At 41.3% G+C, this 22,231-nt stretch overlaps 2 protein-coding genes across 3 annotated transcripts in view; one reads left to right on the top strand and one right to left on the bottom strand.

The window, feature by feature from the left end:
- Positions 1 to 22,231, bottom strand: part of LOC410044 (rho GTPase-activating protein 20) — a 171,187-nt gene that overhangs the window by 140,917 nt on the left and 8,039 nt on the right. The window lies entirely within an intron of this gene.
- LOC102654331 (tubulin polyglutamylase TTLL4-like) lies at positions 16,106 to 22,222 on the top strand. Its single transcript, XM_026439673.1, has 4 exons — positions 16,106 to 19,349; positions 19,475 to 19,878; positions 20,130 to 20,520; positions 20,965 to 22,222. Exons 1-4 carry the CDS (start codon positions 18,726 to 18,728, stop codon positions 21,421 to 21,423), a joined length of 1,878 nt encoding a protein of 625 aa, XP_026295458.1. The 5' UTR covers positions 16,106 to 18,725; the 3' UTR covers positions 21,424 to 22,222.

Below are 22,231 nucleotides of genomic sequence, written 5' to 3'. Positions count from 1 at the left end.
GAACCGTATTGCTCGCCGCATTACCCGATATACACACGCATTCGGAAATAGATTTTTCGCGGATACGAAATCTACCGCCCCGCCGCCCCGTGCACTCTAATTTTAGGCGAACGCATATGTATATACGAGTGGAATTCTACGATCGTATCTACTCGATCGTATCGAGTAGAATCGAAATCCGTCCATCTTTATCGAAAATTATTCGCCGAAGATCAGCTTCGAGCGATTCGTCGAGGAGGTGATTTCGATTCGAAACGCATCGTTGCTGCAAAGAAAGAAAAAAAAAAAAAAGGAAAGAAAAAGCAATCGCGTGTCTGAGTCAAGGTGATACCTGACGGCGGACTGCATTAATTGTCGCTCGAATAACGATGAAGAGACAAGGGAAGAAGAAGAAGAAGAAGAAGAAGAAGAAGAAGAAAAAGGAAACACCCACTCGATTCTCTAGGTCAGCAGGGTGATCTTCTGAGCGAAAAAGGCGAGATAAACGAGCTGTCGAGAAGGACGATTCGCGTGGGTGGTTCCGCGCGTGTCAGACGACTCGACGAGCGGTCAGGTTCCACGCGAGCGAGGAACATTTGATAATGGATTAGATTCTTCCACCCTTTTCTCCTTTCTTCTTTCTTCTTCTTCTTCTTCTTCTTCTTTTCAGTCCCCCCTTTTTCCATCCAACATTTATTTAACGATCGTCCCTTCCCTCGCCCGTGTACCGTGTGCGTTACGAAATTAATATCATTCTAAATAAGGTGTAAAATGTATTTGTCTTGGATATTATTCGAAGGGAACCTCGGATGTTAACGTACCGGATAATCGTTTCTCGTTACGATCGTCCGTTTGCCGAGGCACACGCCTGTTTGCCTCGACAGACATTATTATCGGCGTGGATTCGATCCACGGAGCGGATTCAAGGATGGGGGGCACGGATTAGAGGCGGGCGTGGATAACGAGCCGTTTTGAATTTCCCGCGGGAAATTCCTCGCACGTGAATTCGAGAGATTTTAACACACCGACGTGTGTTGTAATAATCCCCAGCTCGAGCGCCGAGCTTCCTGAAATAACAGTACGGTTGGTGGAAGAAAGACGAGAAAGCGTTTAACACCTTGGCGTCGCGGTTGTGCGATGTTTGCACGGCAAACGGATCCTTGAGCGGCGATAAATTTCGCACGTTTATGGTTCAACCACGTAGCGTGTTCCTTGACAGCGAATCGCGTAAATGCGATATTGTCGTAATTGCGAATAATCGTCTGGAATAATATCCAAATACTTTTTCGTATCGAATCGCAATGAAAAAAGAAATGACGAAATTTTGGAAATCTAAGAGAAAGCGAGATCATCGAGATTTAAACCTTCTGCTATATACTTTTTTAGAGATCCGAGTTACTTGTTGATTATTTTAATTAATACCAATCCTTAACTATCTATCTATTTATCGCAGTTGGGATTATAAATCGCGTATCGTGTAAAAAAAAACGATGAAAATCGAAACCTCCTTTCAATCGAGACTGTTCTTAAGGATAGAAGCTAGAAATCAGATTAGTCTCGATTAATCTCGAGTATCGATCTTCTATTCTAACCGTAAAGGAACGAGTCAAAGCGCAGAAAACGCGTTAATGGGTACAGTTAACCCACTGACACGGAATCCACGACGCTTTTTTCCCTTCCTTTTCTTTTTTTCAAATAATGCCCGAGAAGGTCAGTTCCTGGATCGTTTTCGGAATTGGGAAAAAATCCGTACGGATTCGATCGTATTTTATATCCGTTCTGCGTGAATGGATATCGAGTCACTCTCTCTCTCTCTCTGGAAAAAAGAGAAAGAGAGAGAAAGGATAAAAAAATAAGAGAAGAGAGAATAGAATTTTTTCGAGAAATGATCTCAACGATTCCCCCCTTCTCGTTACAATTTGGCCGTGATTCGATTCGATTCGCGCGCATTCCTTCGAGAAGAAAACAACGCACGTCCGTGAGGTATTTACGCAATTTTAATCGTTCACGGTGCGCACCTCGTATCGATTGTCTCTGCGGTCACATCGGCGGCCTGCATCTCATTTAGGTGACAGTGACTTAATTGGCCGTCTCGATTAAAATTCCCTCTGACGATGACTAATCTACCCAGCCGCGCGCTATTCTCTCTCCCGTCGTAATACAAAGAGACGAAAATGGTGTTGGAATCTTCCGATCGCGTCGCACGTGGTGCCAAATGAACGGTAACAACGAAACTCTAGAATTTCTTTACGGTTTTGTCGTTGATTTTTGAACTTGAGAATTTTCTTTTCGATGGAATTTCTTTTGAAGAAGATAAAGCGAATTAAACCTAAAGCTTGTTCCTTTTACGAAAGGAACGATCAATTTTTAAAAAGGTGATATATAAATATATATAAAATTCCATCAATTGATCCTTTCTTTGCTCGGATTATCGCGATACTCTATATCTTCCGATTAATAGTATCATATTTGTAAATACGATCTTCCTCATGAGAGAAGATATATTTGCAAAACGGAATGTGAGGAAGAAAAAGAAAAAATTATATAATCGCGAAGAGATACAATATCTTTATTTTTATATTCACGTTTTGTATTAGATCCATAAAAAAAGAATAAAAAGAAAAATAAAAACCAATCACACCCAAGTTCCTTTACCAGCAACTGCCCCTCCCCCCCCTTCCATTATAACACGTTACGTAAACGTGACTCATTTCCAATTAGATTGATTTGCAAACGTACATGAATCGAGACGCGTTAACCGATTCGACATTCTGCATTTGGAAAAAAGAAAAAGAAACATCCCATCGAAGCAACCCATCATCATCGGGGAAATAAACGATAATTCGCAAGATGTAACGCAGAGGAATCGGTACGGATTAAGAGTCGTTTCGAGGATCGCATGGAAGGAAAGGCTGGCAGGCTGCATCGAGACATTGCACGATCGACGAGCGGCCAATGATAATTAATCGTTTCTCTCAACGACGTGCGTGCGCGCCAGCACACGGATCGTCCCCGGAATGCTCGAGCGATCGCACGAGTTTTCGTCCCGCGACAAACGGAGCAAGACGCGGTCTGTTTCGCAAGGTAAATAACATCGCCGATCGCCGAAAGTAATAAAACTCGATCGGCTCGATGGAGAATTTCAGTGTAACGACGTTTGCACAATCCTCCGCCCCGCGAAAATGCTAAACGTTTCCGCGAAAATTCGATCCGTGACCGCAATAATACTCGTTGCTCGCCTGCTTTGCCAAATCGAGAGGAGAGGTGCTACTCGTTGGAAAGGCGATCGACCGTTCGATCTCCTTTCTTTTCGATTTTTCAATTTTTCTACTTTCTACAGCTTCTCGAGAATGTTACATCCTAAATATGAATTAAATATGATCAATGGCTATCGAGTTAAAAAAGTATTATTCGAGGGAAGAGGGAAGAAAATATAATGGAATTTAGGCGATATGCTGGCTGATCGGATGGCCCAACGTCGTTTCACAAGAGAGAAACTGTTCGAGTAATTTGGAATTATTTTATAATATTGATTGCAATTACGAGCGCACTCTCGATTTTTCTTATTGCTAAATATTTCGAGAAATTAGAAACTTAAATTCAAAATACATTCTACTTTTTCCTTTTTTGTATTTTCGTATTTTTCTGAATTATCAAAATTTTAACAAAAGATAGATAGATTCTCTAAGGAAAGAATTTATGATAATCGCCAGAAAAGGGGAGGAAGGGGGAAATTGTTGGAAACTCAATCGTCTTTACAGATTTCCTATCTACCTGACGATCAGGTGTATCAACGCCGCTGACATAGCTGACTACGATAACGCTATTACGAGCAAGTCACATTATAAGTTTAGAAAAAACGAAAATATAATATTATACGCGAGAGAGAACCCGATACGACAAACCAGTGACACGCAAAGGAATTAGAATACAGGGGTATACCGTTACGATAATGGTGAAAGTAGAGACACCCACTTGTTGAGACTTTGCCGTATTTCCCCATGCATCAACCGCCGTCAACTGCAAATTAGCATGATTATCGTAATTTCGACCCGGTATCCCCGACGTTTTCAACCTCGACATGCTTTTCGAAAAAAAAAAAGAAAGAAAAAAAAAAGAAAAACCTCGTTTTCTAAATATAGATTTCAACGCAACGTAATTTTGATCATTATGTTTATAATTGTGCTTGCCATGTGGATATCTAGACGGATGATTAGGTTATTTAACTCGGATAATTTAGTTCAAATTAGTCGTTCCCTATTTTGTTCGCAGCACAGCATATTTTTAGATCGTGGAAATTTCATTCATAAATTCTTCCCATTCGAGAATTGACGTACGTTTGTCGCTCTAAATTATCGTTACCTCTTACGTCGATTCCGTACATATACGATTTCTTTTTAATTAGTGAACCCGTTCGACTGACATTTAATTTAATAATAGTTTCCACCGATGTCATTAATCGAATATCTCCGTTTGTTACGTGCATTATCGTGAATAAATGTTACGTTAAATGATCTTCGAGTTTGATTATCGATCGAACAATTCGAAATAAATAATTCGCGAATGAAGAAGTTCTTCCTTCTCCATCCACTTTTTTCTTAAAGATTCCAGCAGAAGATTCCTTTCCACCTTAAAAAGAAAAAAGTGTGGGCAAAGAAAATTTCTAATTTCTCTTTTTACAGATTCGCGAGCCGTGACACAGAATTTGACCCACGCGTTTTCGATTTTTAATGTCGTCGATGACATCAGGCGAAAACTTGGCCGGACACTAGGACGCGAACTTCGATTCCGCAAAGGCGTTGACATCCTTTCGATATCCTCGTAGATCGCGATCACGTTTCTGGATCCGATCCGCCGTTGGAAAAAGTAGGCGGACGAGGAAGGCGAGCCGAGCCAAACGTTCATGTTAATCGCAATTTCCTTCGTTTCGGCTCGCCATCATTCAGCTCGTCGCTCGAATGTGACGATGGCATTCGTTTCAATTGTAATACAATGCCTGCCGTTACGTATTCCCGGATTGCGTGCGGGGAGAAATTACATATTCAATTAACTCGAATTTTTCATGACGTCCGATTACCTCCCTTATCTATACAAAATTCATTGGCAACGAGCGTTTACGGTATGCTATGAAAATAGATATGCGAAATGATTAAAGCAACGCGAATCGATTCGATATCGGTGCTAGAGAGTTGTAACTTTCTCAACCGAGGGGAATAGAATTTTAAAAATCTCTCAACCTCTATCTCTCTCGTGTCTTTTTCTCCTGCAGAAGAAAAGACAGAAGAAAGAAAGAAAAATATAGGATAAAGCAAATAATATTTTATTTTCAGCGATGAATCACGGAATGAAAAGAGATCGAAGAAAATATCTCGTGGCAAATGTAAGATTCTTTTTAACTTTGATATATTCTTCCTCTTCCACTTGCAACAATTTCCCCGCTTCCTCCCCTCTCTTCCAAGAAATTCAATATAGCGGAGAAACATCGGCTGCGAAAAAATATTTTCGCGAAGAATAATAATACACGGGCGGATTCCGTTCCGCTAACGGATTCTTCCGCCCATCCAGAGAGACTCGCAATCTTTCAACAAGCGTTGCATCTTTGCGTCTTTTGACCCACAGTCCTCTCTCTATTATCCGCGCGCATTTTCCATCCACGAGAGCCTGCGCGCGCCTTATCGCCGTATCATTTCCATAGAAGATAGCAGGTTGCGGCTCCGTAACAGCTCCGCTTCGATAACGGTATACGGCCGGATCTCGCCTTTGAACGAGAAGTCGCGCGTGCCACGTGAGAAATCCCGAAAGCCCGCTCCAATGTAATAATTCTTCCTCGTGGATGCGAAACGTGGGGAAACGAAGAACGTAGGAACGCGGTAATAAAGAAACGGGCATTTAGACGGTTTCCCGTCGTAACTCATAGCGGGAATAAATCGGGCGTGGACGTTTTGCAATTTTCTCGGAAACAATTTTCATCGAGGAGAGAGAGAGAGAGAGATTTTCGGGGGGAATCGAGTTTCGAATCGAGTCGTACGAAACGTGCGCCACGCTATAATAAATCTTTGGCAGGCTGAGCCCGCAAGTTTTCGCAACGATCGCACGACCTGCTGCTCCCTCTCCTCATCGTTACTCATCCTATTATGCATCCTCTTTTCGCCACGGTGAAAGGAGATGGATCTAACGAGATATCGTCCCAGAAGACGGATGCGATTGCGGGGAGAATGGAGGATGAAACGCGCTAATATACGTTTTGTCGAACATTTTCGGAGACAATGAGGAGGAGGAGGAGGAAGAAGAATTTTGAAATTTATCCTCCGGTTCGTATCTCTTCCGATTTGATCTTTCGGTAACTCGAAATGGGAAATAGAGTCTCGAGTTGTCGTTAAGAAGTTAAATATATAATTTTTATTAACGCAAATCTGAATCTTGGCGATTAGCTAATCATACTTGGGAGGGAATAAGTTCGCAACGCGGAGCCGAGCGCGTTTGTAACGTGGCGAGGCCTCGACGACCAATCGATAAGAGGGGTATTTACATTTGCGCATAACTCTACGTATCGCGCAATTAATGTGACAATCTTGTATCACGTAACGTCGACCTATCGATTACATTTTATTAATGAGCGTAATTTTGCCCGAATAGATAACAAATAAGAGACGGACAAAATAATTTTTCGTCCATCGTGCCGGCATCGAGGAAAGAAAAAGAAATTCGATAAAATTCCTTCTTAATTAAGCTCCCCGGCGAACGTATCCGTTAACTAATTATTAACCTACGTTACCAATTCCAATAGACGGAATCCCTCGACTTTTTTCGAGCGATTATCCACGATTAAAATTCCACAAAGTTAACGGAGAAGAGGAGGGAGGGCTTGGATCGCCGGACTAATGACAGAAGTCATCGAACAAAAGATCATTCTCGGTGATCTCTAACCTTCGTAACGAGTCACGAGTCTCGTAATAACGATCTCTCTTATCGGAAAATTTTTTCGAAACGACGAATTCAATGTAAATTGGCGCACCGGATAAGTTGAAAAGAGAGTCGACGAAAGAACATACGTAGTCGTGGAGCTAGCGTGTGCATGCGTATACACACGTGTATTGGAACGAAGAGGGAAGGGTAGGAATTTCTCGAAAGGTTATCAGGTGAACGAGAAGTGGAGGGCCGAGTTTACGACCGAGACGAATAATGTGAAACAGGGTGACAACGCACGCAAGACGATAAATCGTTGCTCGACACGAGCCACTGCATCTACCGTGATTTTTCTCTCCCTCTCTCCCTTCGATCCACAGGCGAAATCCTTTCTTCCTTCCTTCCTTCCTTCCTCGTTTGCACGGAATTTTGCTCGAAATTAATTAATATAAAAAAAAAATTGCGCGCTCTATTAAATCTCTATTAAAAGATACGAGTCGTTTTTCCGTGTTTTTCTTCGCGATTATCTTCCTTCCATCTTACTACTCGTGGATCGTGGTCCATTTTCAAGTAAGCACCGATAATCGATAGCTTCCCTCCATCGATATTATTCGACATTCCAAAACCCCTCCCCCGCCGCAGTATTATCGCGTTACTTCTCGCCACATCGTGCGCCATGTCCGATGCTTAATACTTAGACGGGAGGAGAGGGGGATAAGCAAATGCCCGTAGCAATTACTCACTCAACTTGAACCGGCGATCGTTGGTAGATCGATAACAAAGGTTACGCCGATCCACTATTATTATGTTATTACTACAACCTGACTCAGTCTCTCTCGGCCTGGGAGAAAAACTCGAGACCAAGGTGCTCTCCACTTTACCTGTGTGGAGAGGAAGAGTTAAGGATAGGCGCAGCCTACGTTGCACACACACACACAGCTTCGGGGAGAATTAATTTTCCTACTAATTGGAAAGCAACCCGTTCATTTTCTAACGTTATCGCGCCTTTGAACGCGTGTTTAATCTATGGATAATCCACGGAACGAGCACGAAATGAGTTATACGTTTGAACAGAAATATATCGGGCTAAGTGAATATATAATCCTTAACTTTTATCAATTCTTTGTTAAAATTAATATTTGGATGTTTATTTTTATTCAGAGAAAAATCAGCGAAATGATTCCTTTTTTTTTAATCGAAGAATCAGAATCATTTTAGAAATCGATCCTTATCGATCGAGCTGGTTGCTACTCGACAAACGATCGTTGTTATTGACGTATCAGAATCGCGTTTATACAGTCTAAGACAGTCTAACGATGAATTCCAACACCGTATAACCGATCGCAAGGTCGAAAGTTGGACAACTTGGTCGGCGATGAGTATGCGTATCGATACGATCGAAGGTATGCACGTTGTAACCATATTAGTGGACAGCCGGTATATACGCGAGCCGATATACGTGTGTATATTAACTAATATGAAAGATCGCTTTTGTCAGGGACAAATATCGCTTTGGCCAATCGGAGTTGAGATTTTATCCTCCGTCTTCGTCGGGCGGAAATTAATATGTACTGATATACGACGATAATTTACAATTCTTCTCGCATAGATAGATGATTACGCAAGAGCGTATTTCAATTTCAAAATCATAATTAAACGAATAATTTATTTAAAAATATTGACACATACGAATTGATATTTGAATGTTCGCGCGAAGAAGAAGGAGATCTTGGAAGGATTTAATATTGATAAAAATCACGATTTTTGTGGTTTCGCGGTCGATACCACTCGGTCATTCTTGGAAATTTTAATAGAATCGTAAGAAAGAAGCCTGTTCTCATAATTTCTCGAGACAAGCAAAATTTTATTAAATCTTATTATCTCTCGAGAGAAAAATTTCAAAAGATCATTTCCACTATTGGAAACGATCAATTGCTCGTTTCATTTTTCAATGAAATGAAATTATCGACACGTACGCAATTCTCGTCGCTGAATAAAGGAAAATAATATATCCGTTGGAAACAAAATAAAAGCAATCTGCGTCGCTCGTAAACGCGAAAACAGTGTGTGTTCCGTATATTCTCACGGAATCGTGGACCAGTAATACGATCAGAAACGTGCTCGGTGTACAGTCACGGATAATGGAGATCCGAGTGGAGTTAATAAGTCAATGCTAATTACGCGCAATTGCTTGGAAAGTAACGGCCCCGTGTAGATTTACGATTTCAACAAGAGGCGCGCATCCCGGAGGAAGAGCTCTCGTGGATTAGCATGGGCGCCGATTTATTCCGTAAACCTCCGCCTCGAAATTGATTCCCTCCGCCGCTCTATCCGAGTATTAAGTATACGATTCACGAACGGGCTGGCCAGTCTGAGTCATAAATTACCGACAAAGTCGATTAAAACGGGCAGGAAAGCGTTGTTGCGCTTCGCTCCATTGACGAGCGATCGAGCCGATGATTTCACGCGTACAATGCCAATTGCATTTGCATAAAAATGTCTCGAATTATGCGACTGCATAATGATCCGATGAAAAGCCTCGGGGATCCTTGACGGATGGAACATGATCGTTCGCGTAAAATCGAAAACAAATTCTCCCACCAGATCTAACAAATCCTCCAATTCTATTTCTAATTCCATCTCGATGGATATTGATTGATAAATCGATCGATATTGAGGATTTGATTAAATTTCCATCACCTTCCATCAAACATTCGAGTCCAATTTTTGTTTTCAATTGGAAATTGGGAATTGGAATTAGATTCGAAACGATGGATACGTTCGTCAAAGGATCGACGCAGATTTTCAAATCGGTTGGTCACGAATCACGATTGCGGCGATGTAAGAAAAGTTTATGGGAGGATACTACTAGTAGCGAAGCCGGCTTACGTAACGCGCGTTTAAATTTAGAGAAGAGAGACGATAAGCCAGCTGCGATTTTCTTCTCGTAAGCCTCGGCGAGCGAGCAACGCAAGCATCGGTGCTCGATTAGTGGAACGGATGGCACGACACAGTACTAAATGGATTTGCATAAAAATGTCTACAACGACTGCATAATGCTCGCGCGTTATATCTCCCCGGCCAGACCTTGGCGGCGCGAGACCTTCCTGACATCGACAGATGCGCGAAAGTTGGTGGGTACGTGCCTGCACATTTTTCTAACATTTTTCTCCTCCTCTCCTCTTCTTCCACCCCGACGCGGATCCAAAAAAAAAAATGAAAGATCGAAACCGCGATCCTTCCAGCCATGGAAATTCTAATGGAAATTCCAGGGAAATCGATTCTCGTAATTTCTCACGCGAGATAAGATTCTCGCTCGTTGCGAGTGAGCCGCAATTATGGAAAAATTCTCATCGTCTTTTTTCGATCGATTAGCCACCAACAATGCCTGTCGATCTTTTTCTCTCGTAATAAATGTTACACGTACGAGTCTCGTCGATTCATTCAAATGCTCGATCAAATCGAAGATTGGCTCGTCTTTTCTCTCGCAATTGCGAGTAAACGTATCACACGTATTATTACGATGCTTCGAACGTTTCTTTCGGAGAGAGAGATAAATCGAACAAGGTATACAAGATTCGTTAGTCAAATATCGCGGATAGCATCCATTGCATCATAATTGCCTCTTCTGTTCTCGGTTAAACGGAGACGCACGGCGGAGGAATCGGAGGCTGGCAATTTTCCCGGCCGGTCAAGTGTCTGCGCGAGACCGATTTCGTGAACCAATGCCACCTGGATACGCCATTTTGAAAGTTGGCGCGGATTTTTTAAACGCGGATCTGCGTAACGGATCGAAAATAGACAGCGGTGCGTGTACCACGAAACCGCAAGAAAAGTTGCCAACCTCCCCAGACTTGGAGCACCTCGCGGTTGGGACTCAGCTTTGAACCTTATCCAATACGTCTTCCAGTGATCCGGTACAGGTATTCGTTCCACTATACCAATCGAGAGACGGCCTTGACGTGTTTTCTTGCCTTTGACGCGGCTCCTATCTCTCAACATGGAGAGAGATTGACAACCGCCTCGACAAATCGGTGCCGACCGCGTTCCTAACTGCCTCCCCCTCTCCCCCTCCGGGCAGTGCGGTTCTTCCATCGATTCATCGATCGATCGATCCATCGATCGATCGATCGATCGATCGATCGGGACCACCATTCATAGACCACACCGAGCGCGCATCACGGAATGACAACATTAACACGAGGATCGATACTTTTTCTTTTTCCCCTCCTCCCTCAAAGAGGATTGCTCCTTTTCCGTTCCTTTTTATTTCACCGATCGTGAATCTATTTTTCGCGTATACACACTTGGCCTTCGATGACCAATTGAAAATATTTTTGACCGGCCTTGTTCATTTTATTCTAGACGCACGGCGATTTCTTAGAAATAAGATAAGATTTCTTGTTTTGCTAAGCTGAGAGGAGAGGAATTTCTTCTTTTTATTTTTTATATTATAACAAGATTTATGAAATATGACGTATAATATAATATAAGAATTCGTTTATTCGAGATTCGTAAGTTTATAATTTTATTTATATAAGTTTAAAAAAGGCATGTATATCGATATGTCTAATTTAATTTCTAATCCGAAGACGGGATAATAATAATAATAATAATAATACGCGATCCAAGCAAGTAAAGTTAATCGCTGGAAACGCTGCTCGCGTATACACGTTCAAGTATAGCAAACTCGCTCTTACCTTCCAACAAAGAACCCTATTCAAGAATTCGATTATTGGCCGTGCTATCACGATTATTATTTTTCCTCCGACTGATAAGAACGGAACGATCAACGATCAACGACGGGTGTCACGTTACCGATAAATGCATCTGTTCACCTTAGGGAAGCGAATTATTAAATGTTAGCCACGCCTCGTGTATCGCGCGAAACGCATACGAATCGCGTCCCGTGGAAATTTGCATATTGGGTCGGACCGCGTGGTCATTACCTGAAACCTAGACGAACGAATAATATATATATATATATCCTCCCAGTGTATCCTTCCAGTACCGCCTAGCGGAATTATTTTTAATCGAACGCGCAAAAAAACACGGGGAGGGGAATAAAATATGATGGCGATATTTCATCGTCGCATCGTGCCACTAGGAAGGAGAGGTTTACAGGCTGGAGACGGCAATCCGTGCGTACGTAATTCAACGTGAATGCCGCGTGAATGGTGCTTGGCCGATAATAATAAATCGTCGAATCAACGAGAACACGAGTATATACGTAACAAGGTATACGAAACAACGCGACATCTCTTGCAAATAGAATTAAATTCGAACGGTAAAAAATTATTTCTTTTTATCTATTCAGATACGGAAAGGAAAAAGAAAAAAATTCTGTTGAATATTTATCCACGTTTCTCTATGTCTTATTTTTTTCAGCCAGAGATTACGATGCCTCGTATAATTATTTCGTACGAATATTACAGATTTATTTATCTATAATATATCTTCGCTGTTAACATTGATCGGGTTATATAAGATAAAAGAAAAATGGAGCATAAATTTTCCTACAATTTCAATCAAGATCTTTGCTGCGATAACGGGATTATCTAATCAACGGATTGCAAAGAAAATTATTGACGGCTAAACAATGTTAATTGACATACGATTACTTAAAAAATAATATACATCATCATGGATGATCAAGATAAATAATGAACCCTCTCCTTCCATCATCCTCGCTTTATCGAAAATAACATTGGAATTAATAAACATGGATGCGAAAAGATGTGTTAATTTATCGAAAACCCGCGTTTGTTCTCTCCGTTTCAACTCCTGAGGAAAAATAATCATTCATAGCCGCGTTTCATAGTTGAAAACACGTTTCGCAACAGATCAACCGGTCGATCAATTTTAATAACAACGGGTCATCGTATACACGAATTATCGTTCAACGAATCGATCGTAAACGCGCCAATTTTAAATAAACGGTTCTCCTCATTAAACGCGTTAACAAATATACATATATATATATTCGCCCACGCGTGATTGCACGCATATCTGGAGTTTGCAGAGAGGCAAAATAAATCTGCAACGGCTCGTTTGTCTTTGCTAAACAATCTCAACGATGCAAAGGTCCGAGGGAAACGGGGTCAAGCCGGGATACCTGTGTTCTAGCGCCTCGCGATCGGATCGGCTGTTACCTGACCGAATCGAAAACTCGATTGTCGATGATAAATCGACAATAATCACGATAATCGATTATTGATCGTTCGTAGGATCGTTACGCGCCAATTACTTTTCGATGAGGAACGAGAAGTTGATGTTCGTCGCGGATCCCATCGACGATGATTTTTTCGACGTGGAAACAAATGACGTCAGCCTGATCGTCATTGATATTTTTTCTCTCCTTCGAATACGAATACGAATACGCGTTTCCAAGCTGAACGAGGTTAAAGAAGTCTCGGCGATTCGCGCCTGAACACCGAATGACCATAATCACGACGATGCCTATTAGAAGGCAATCTCGCGATCGTTGCAGTCGTTAATAACGCTTCACCCTTTTTCTTTTCCTCTCTCTCTTTTCTTTTCCCAACCTGAATGATTTTCGAAGGATTATCCTTCAGCTCCCGCCGAAGCGTGGGAGAGGCTCTCGAGCGTGTTCGAACGTTGTTGCCGCCGATTGTTTTTGTGCCAGCGCGAATCGACGTCGAGAAATATATATATATATATATATATATATATGTATGTATGTATATACATACACCTGTATGCAAGCGGGAGTTGCAAAATCACGAATGCGGCAGGAGTGCAGAACGCGGTACAGTGAATAGTTTTCTCCAAGATAAAGAACCTTTGGAATAAGGTTGAGAAGAGAGGGGGAGTTTTCGAAAAGGGGCACGAGAGCCGGCGAAACTGTTTGGATATATACGAGATTTAAACTCGAGAAGAGAGGGGGGGGGAAGAGGATTTTAAATATACGTATGCCGGCATTGCGACATCGCTAATGCATCGCGAGTACGGAGAATGCACAGCCGTGGATGCACTGCAAAATTACGAGTATAGTAGAGAACAACGGGTGGAATTCCTTGCTTATGGAAGCGCGGGGAGGGGAGGGAGGGAGAGGACAAGAAGAAACCGTAGGAAAAATAGATCCGTCTAATCGAAAACGCGATTCAAGCAGGTACGTTGAACCGAATCGAACGTGAGACAAATAAATGAACGGTGTGGCCGATCCACGATCTAATTGGCGTAGACAACAATCTTAATGAACGCAACCTTTCGAGACAGGGGCAGAGAAGGGGGAAAGAATCGACAATGAGAGAATAATCTCCTCTACTTTCTACGACGAGTTTTCCTTTCAGCGAGTTTCCAAGAACTTGGGACGGTGTTAAAGATATATACGACTGAGGCTTTTCCATTTTTTTTTTTCGAATTATGGTGTCGTTACGTTCCAAAAAAGATAATCCCCCGAATCCAATGAAAGACTTTTCTCCGAATCTTTCTCCGTGTGAATAAGATTATCTTTTTTAGAGAAAGATCATCGTACTCTTGACTTATCTCTTAACACACGAGAAAGCTTGCATCGTATAAGCTTATGCGCAACATACACCGTACATCATTTTACCATTTTCTTCAATGAGATATAATCGTTTCAACGTTTCCTAATTCAATTATCCTGACAAACACCTTCGCTCGAATACCTTAAATACCTAATAAATTAAAGAAAAGAAACCAACCCCAAGATTCCCAAGGGAATCGCTCTTCAATTATGAATCGAGGATTAGACGTTCGCGCCTAGAGATCCTAAACTAATCGAGGCACGATCCAGCAACAGGATCGAGATACACCTGACAGGAAAGCACGCACGTACACCGCAACGATCGCCGGTTGTCCGCGAAATCTCTAATGCGCGGAGTCACAAGCGTGTTACAAACATGCGTACACGCGGGCAGAATCTCGTCGCGAATGCATTCACGAACCGAAGGACGTCGTCCGGAGACAATGCGAGGCGCGAGGGAGGAGGTGGCCGCGTGCCTTGGATCCCCATACGCCTCGGATCGCCGCGTTTACCCGCGCGATGAGGCTCGGGAATGGCGACCACCGATGATCTCGACGACACCTTCAAGGCTTCCACCACCGCCTCCTCTATTCTTATCTGTCGCGTTTATTCTCTTCCCATCTTTACACCTCGTACTCGAGTTTCGCAACGCGGCCTCTTCATTAACCGGGCTTCGAGCTCGCTTACCTTTAGAAAACCGCGACGCGACCTTCTTCCTCTTCGCGATTTTTCTCCTTGAACAATTCTGTCTCTCTCTTTTTTCCTCACTTCTTTTGTGTAAGAAAGAAAAGAAGAAGAAAAAGGTTTGCGTAAAGAAATTCGCTAGCGCGTGATTTTTATTTTTAAGAGATATAGGAAAGTTCTGATTGCTAAAGTTTTTTAAAGTTTCTTTAAAAAAGAAAGAGAAATAGAAGAACGGAGAATTTTTAAGAATTGATATTTTGCCAATAAATAAATATCTAATTGTCTAAGAAGATCTAACTAACCGTTAATTCTAATCCAAAAGAAAAAAGAAGAAGAAGAAGAAGAAGAAATTCGCTAGCGCGTGATTTTTATTTTTAAGAGATATAGAAAAGTTCTGATCGTTAAAGTTTCTTAAAGTTTCGCAAAAGAAAGAGAAATAGAAGAACGGAGAATTTTTAAGAATTGATATTTTGTCAATGAGTAAATATCTAATCGCCTAAGAAGATTTAATTAACTGTTAATTCTAATCCAAAAGAAAAAAGAAGAAGAAGAAGAAATTCGCTAGCGCGTGATTTTTATTTTTAAGAGATATAGAAAAGTTCTGATCGTTAAAGTTTCTTAAAGTTTCGCAAAAGAAAGAGAAATAGAAGAACGGAGAATTTTTAAGAATTGATATTTTGCCAATAAATAAATATCTAATTGTCTAAGAAGATCTAACTAACCGTTAATTCTAATCCAAAAGAAAAAAGAAGAAGAAGAAGAAATTCGCTAGCGCGTGATTTTTATTTTTAAGAGATATAGAAAAGTTCTGATCGTTAAAGTTTCTTAAAGTTTCGCAAAAGAAAGAGAAATAGAAGAACGGAGAATTTTTAAGAATTGATATTTTGCCAATAAATAAATATCTAATCGCCTAAGAAGATCTAACTAACCGTTAATTCTAATCCAAAAGAAAAAAGAAGAAGAAGAAATTCGCTAGCGCGTGATTTTTATTTTTAAGAGATATAGGAAAGTTCTGATCGTTAAAGTTTTTTAAAGTTTCTTTAAAAAAGAAAGAGAAATAGAAGAAGGGAGAATTTTTAAGAATTAATATATTTTGCCAATGAGTAAATATCTAATCGCGTAAGAAGATCTGACTAACCGTTAATTCTAATCCAATTATCCATTCAGTAGTCAAGAATCTATTCAAAGCGTTTTAAAAAAAATAACATTTAATCGTACGATCGAGTACATTCGACTTTTTAGAAGTGGAAATGATTTATCTGGACAGGTTTTGTTTGACACGTTAATTATTAATAGATAACAGGAGCGTATAACAGATTTCCATTTGAAAAGTTTCGCAGGATAGAATTCGTCTCGCGTTACTGACTGCCACGTGAACCGTGTATCGCTTAGCGATACGTTTCGTATTATCAGCGTTGGGCGTATATCTGGCGTAAAACTGCCAGAACCGATATATATATCCGTAATGTTCGAACAAAACAGGAGAAGGCGAACATGGGAGAACAATGAAGACACCTTGTACCGTTTCCGAATTCACTGATGAAAAAAGAAAGAAGAAAAAACGTATCGCGTGATTTACGACGGATCCGATTCACTGCTAACGGTACGCGGAGAATCGTTTCGAAAGGAAACGAATGGTAACCGAAACCCTTTTACTTTGCGCTCCGTTTCGGAATCAAAGCGAAAACAGTAGTAAACACATACAAAGTATCGTCGAAACGGTTCTCACCGAGTTATTTATAAAAATTCCTCTTCTAAAAGAGAAGAAGAAGAAAATTACACAGAGATTACGTAATACACAGATAATCGAAATTATCGATATTAGCATCCTGCACGTTTTGCAAATTCCACACCTGTCCGGATAGAGATTACGCAAACATTCCCACGATACGATTCATCCACACCTAATCCTAAAAATAATCTCATTTTTCCAACATTCTTATTTACACGATTCCTACGACTACGACTCTCACCGAATCATCTCCCCAAATTACCATTCCCGGAACCCAAAAGGACCACGTTCCCACCTACCATATATATATACATATATATATAAACTTAGCTCGCATATAACACGCGGCAGATGGAGAAGGGAAAAAGGAGCGCGATGCCGGAAGCGAACGCAAGATCGTTCATCCCGGCATGTAAATTCGCGCGGTATCTAATATCGCGCGCATTGTACGCTCTCCCCGAGGTCCGTGGCGCGGCGGTTAGATTAGAAACGTGCAAACGCGGAGGATCTCCTTAAATCAACCGTTTTCTGATATCTCTGTTCGCTGTTCGCCGAAAGCGGGAAGAGAGGAAAGTGAGCGCGCTACCGATATGCCGGAACACCTGAAACTAACTCCCTTCTTCCCCTTTGTACATACACGTACGTATGTAAATGCGCGTCTTATATCTGGGATCAAGCGGGTACGTTGCATTCCGTAGCGGGTGCGCGTGTTCGTGCATTGTGCGCGTATGGAGAGAGAGAGATTAGAGAGAGCAGCAACGAGGCCGGCATTCCCCCCATTCGTGGGGGAAAGAGGAGAGTTAGACGACAGAGCGAAGGTTGGCCCCACCGTGGGCCGGAGAGACGCGCACCGGGGAACAATTAATCGTGCAAGATGGAAAACGCAACTAGCGCGCACCGAGGAATGCGCGTGATGCGCGTAACATCGACAATCAGGGCCGTGATTGCGCTACACGGGAATCAAATTAGCATCGCCATTAGAACCCGGGGGATATACGATAGGCGTATTTGCCCCGATCTATCGGGGATCCGCCCCGATGGATCCTTTCTCCGACCGGCTCATTTTTTTTTTTAGGATCGACTTTATCCTCCTCCTGTTTTTTTTTCCAGGGATCGGCTACTTGCCGTTCCATGCACGGGGTGTTGAAAATGAAATTTGGGGAGAAATTTTGGGAGAGGAAATTATCGATAGAGATTCGATCGTGGGACGTAGATTTTTCGAAGCGACGATGATTAAAATTTTATCGAATGTCAAGATATTAAAAAAGAGAGAATATTGGATTGTATAAATAAGGACGAATATAGAATCGATCAATTCGATCAAACACGAGTGTTTCTTTTTCGTTGAAGATGTTAGAATCCTGGTTAAAATCCGTGGATTATTGGAACGGCCTGTATCGAGTCTTATATGCGCGTCCAAAGGGAAGCACGTGCGTTGCGTGGCACGCGTTGCACGCATAAACCCCAACCCAGCGGGCTCGTGTGTATTCGACCGCTCCCTTCGAGACGAGATAAACGCTCGGCTGACACGCAAATGCGGAAACCCGTCGAATCAATCGCGGCATTGTTCCTTAGCGATAGGAAATAGGTGAACGGAAACTGATTTAATGAACGCCATTACGCATTCTCCTCGCATCTAATCGCTTCGAGTAAAATAACTTAGAAAAGAGAGGAATTTTCTCCGCGATGCCTGTTGTGCTGCGTCTATTACGGTCCAACGCGGGCTTACAAGACGATCCATCACGATTCATCGTTTCTAATAAATTTATCGATTATCGAGCGTGCGAATCGGAAGGAGTTTCGCGTACAACTTCAACTGGCAAAGTTTGATAATGGAGTTCTATTAAAATTCCCAGTGTATCTAAAACACTGTACGATAATGAACGGAAAATTTACGAGTATCTCAATATCACGATGCATGGTGACCTCGGCCATCCCAACACACAGGATCTCGAAAATACGTCGAATCGATGCGCGACGACCAGCACTTCCAACGGAATGATTAACCTCAATTTCGACGAGGAATGGTTGACCTACGAAAAACTGACGGAAATATTTCTGTTCCAAACCATCTCGAAGGCGCGATTGACCGATCCTCGACCCGTCAGATTGTGCAAGACGATACAGCAACAAGCGAAATCCGTAGACGTGTTGAGGCATGTTCGTCAGTCGTCGAAATTAGCGAAGAACAAAGTAGTGGTTCTGAAAAATGCGAACCAACCGGTTATTTTCGATAAAAGAGCGGATGGGGATAAGGCTAGGGACGTTGCGCCAATACCAATAAGAAAAAGCCTCTTCCCATACGTGTCTCCTTACGTTCTCTTCCAAAGCCACGATCACGTACCAACGAAAAAATTGCCAAGGGATTTTGTCCAACTTTTCAAATGGAAGTTCACTAGTTCCATGCCCAGGATATTGATCAGGATCCTGGTCAATTCTGGATACGAAGTGGTCAACAAAGGATCGGATTGGTCCGCCGTTTGGAATCTGTCTAGCAAGGACGTGATGAGGTTTCGGCGTATGAAACCATTTCAAAAGGTAAAAGAAAATTTCCCATCTCTTCTCTTTCGAATCCTTTCGATTATCGATTCGACCAATTTCCTTCGCGATTTGTGGAGGTAAGAATCGTGAAAATCTCTCATTTGTCGTTATTTTCCCATCAGGTAAACAACATGCCAGGTTCGCATAACATAGGGAACAAGGATTTATTGTGGACTCACTTGAACAAAATGTCGAAGAAATTCGGATCCGAGTACAACTTCATGCCTCGTACGTACATCCTGCCCAAGGAGATACAAAAATTCGAGAGCATGTGGAGCAGGCACGGTATAGGAACCACGTGGATAATCAAACCGCCGTCCGCCGGCCGTGGCCAGGGTATCAAGATTGTTAATCAATGGTGGGAAATACCAAAGTGGCATTCGGTAATCATTCAACGATACATCACCAAGCCGAAACTAATCAACGGGTTGAAATTCGATCTGCGAATATACGTTCTTCTAACAAGCATCAATCCGCTCAGAATTTATATCTATCAAGAGGGATTGGTTCGTTTCGCTTCGGTTAGGTAATTCGAGAAAAAAAAAATATACAATACTTTTTCGATATTTTAAGAAAACTGGAATTCTATCCGCAATTCTATGAAATAAAGTCTAAATAATTTCATTTCTAGTTAGATATACTGTATTTAAATTTTTGAGACATCTTAAAATATCGAAAATTTTCTTTACCATTGGAATATATAATTGCACGATTCCATTTTTCATTTTAACACGCGTCACGCCATCTTAATAATAAAAATAATATCAATTTATTTAGATATATTCGCGGAACCAATTTAAACGACAAATATATGCACCTGACAAACAGTAGTGTGAACAAACAGAATCCCGCATACGTGATGAACGACGGAGTGAACTCGTTCAAAGGGCATAAATGGTCTTTCTCGAGTTTATGGTCCTATCTGAAGCAGGAGGACGTGAACGTTGTCGAATTGTGGTCCCTGATCAAGAATATCATTATCAAGACATTCGTGGCCGTGGAATCCAGCATGAACGCCGCCATTTCGGAAAATCTTGTCTCGAATTACAGCTGTTACGAATTGTACGGATTCGACGTACTCCTCGACGAAAGTTTGAGACCCTGGCTACTCGAAGTCAACATTCTGCCGTCGTTGCAAACCGATTCGCCACTCGATACTTCCATCAAGGTATATCATCATTCGTGATTCACGTTGCCTATTTCTTTGATATTTTAAAGAGGACATTTATAAAAACTCGAGAAAAAAAGAAAATCTTAACGAGATTGCAGAATCGATTCTGTTTTGTTACGTGATACAATTTTGAGAACGATGAATGCTCCAATCCAAAATTTACAATTGCTAGCTAATAATTGGAAATAATAAATTTTTTCTCGCGGTAACAAACTTTCTCGAAATGGCGACGCGTTAAACTCGCGATCCCCCCGTAAGTACGTAATTCGCGTAAACCGATCAACTTTTCGAACTTTCGAATTCCTCGGCAATGATACACGGAAATCACACGTCCGATGATAAATTATTTATGATCACGTCGATTGAGTCACATGTATCGTGTGTATGATTAACACCAAGCACGATGATTCGTCTCTGAGCGCGGCGTTCGTTTTTTCGCAGGGTACATTGGTCAAAAACGTGTTGAACATGGCTGGATACCAGATACCGAAAAACGAGCAAGTTTCGAGTAACGGTATATCGAACAAGAAGTACGACTCGATCGCGCACAATTACAAATTGTACAGCACGGCTTTGAACCTTCAAGAGAAGACGAAACAGAACGAGATCAACGCGATGGAGACGCGGGACGAGTATTTGGCCATTATACTCGAGAATTTGACCAGGGACGATATCAGGCAATTGATCCGTTACGAGGACGAGCTGAGCCAGGTTGAAAACTTTGAGAAAATCTTCCCTACCAAAAATACCTATTGCTATTTCAAATTCTTCGAAGTGAAGAGATACTACGACCGATTGCTCGACGCTTGGGAAAATCTTTATTCGGATAACAGAACGGAAGGTATTCGTAGGTTGCAGCAATATTGCGAGAATATGCAACATCTAGATCAAAACGAGTGAAAGATCTGAAAGATTGATCTTTGATCCTTTTTTTTTTCTTTTTTTTTTCCTTTTTTTTTTTTTTTTTTTTTTTTTTGGATTCATGTTTGTGATATCATTCGAGATCCAATTAAAGCGGTTTCGCACGGAGCCAAGGCCAACAGCGTGGCGCGAGGATTTTTTTTTTTTTTTTTACGTAAATCGTGAGTAACATTCTGGACAACGTAACATGCAGGAAGGAGAAAGAAGGAAGAGAATACCTACGACAGGTATGGAAGAAGAGGATAGTACAGGACAGCCATGATAATACGTCATTGCGTAATTTTATTCTGAAGCCTCGTTCGGAAATATTTTTTCGTGCATCGAAAATTTATTATTTCTTAACTATCCATCGCGAAATTCTTGATATAATTAGCGATAATCTCATCTACGTAACATCCACGAGAAAAAAAGTGTGACGAGCGTGTTTAGATTATCCCAAATTTTCTTCTCCTTAACTTTCGCGTTACCATTACGATTCGTCGCCTTTCCAGAATTATACTAATTTCGGATGAATTTTCGAAAAAAAAAAAAAAAAAATGTATGCCGAGTCAAAGTCAAAAGTCTTTTGGAAAAGCAAAGGTTTCAAACATTAACGATCGATCGAAAAGAATGACAGATTTTGATAAAAGAACTTTTGGGATAATCGAATCTATCTAAGGGTTAAAATTCCCTGATTACGTAAAATTTCGTTTTTGAAATTGTGTTTCTTCAAGTTTAATATTTTTTTCAAGTTTATCAAGTTTAATGTTTTTCATATACTTATACGTATATAATTATTTTTCACGAC

The sequence above is a fragment of the Apis mellifera genome, linkage group LG3, assembly GCF_003254395.2.
Source record: "Apis mellifera strain DH4 linkage group LG3, Amel_HAv3.1, whole genome shotgun sequence".
Classification (NCBI taxonomy): Eukaryota; Metazoa; Arthropoda; class Insecta; order Hymenoptera; family Apidae; genus Apis; species Apis mellifera.
This window is presented reverse-complemented; position numbering and strand designations above follow the sequence as displayed.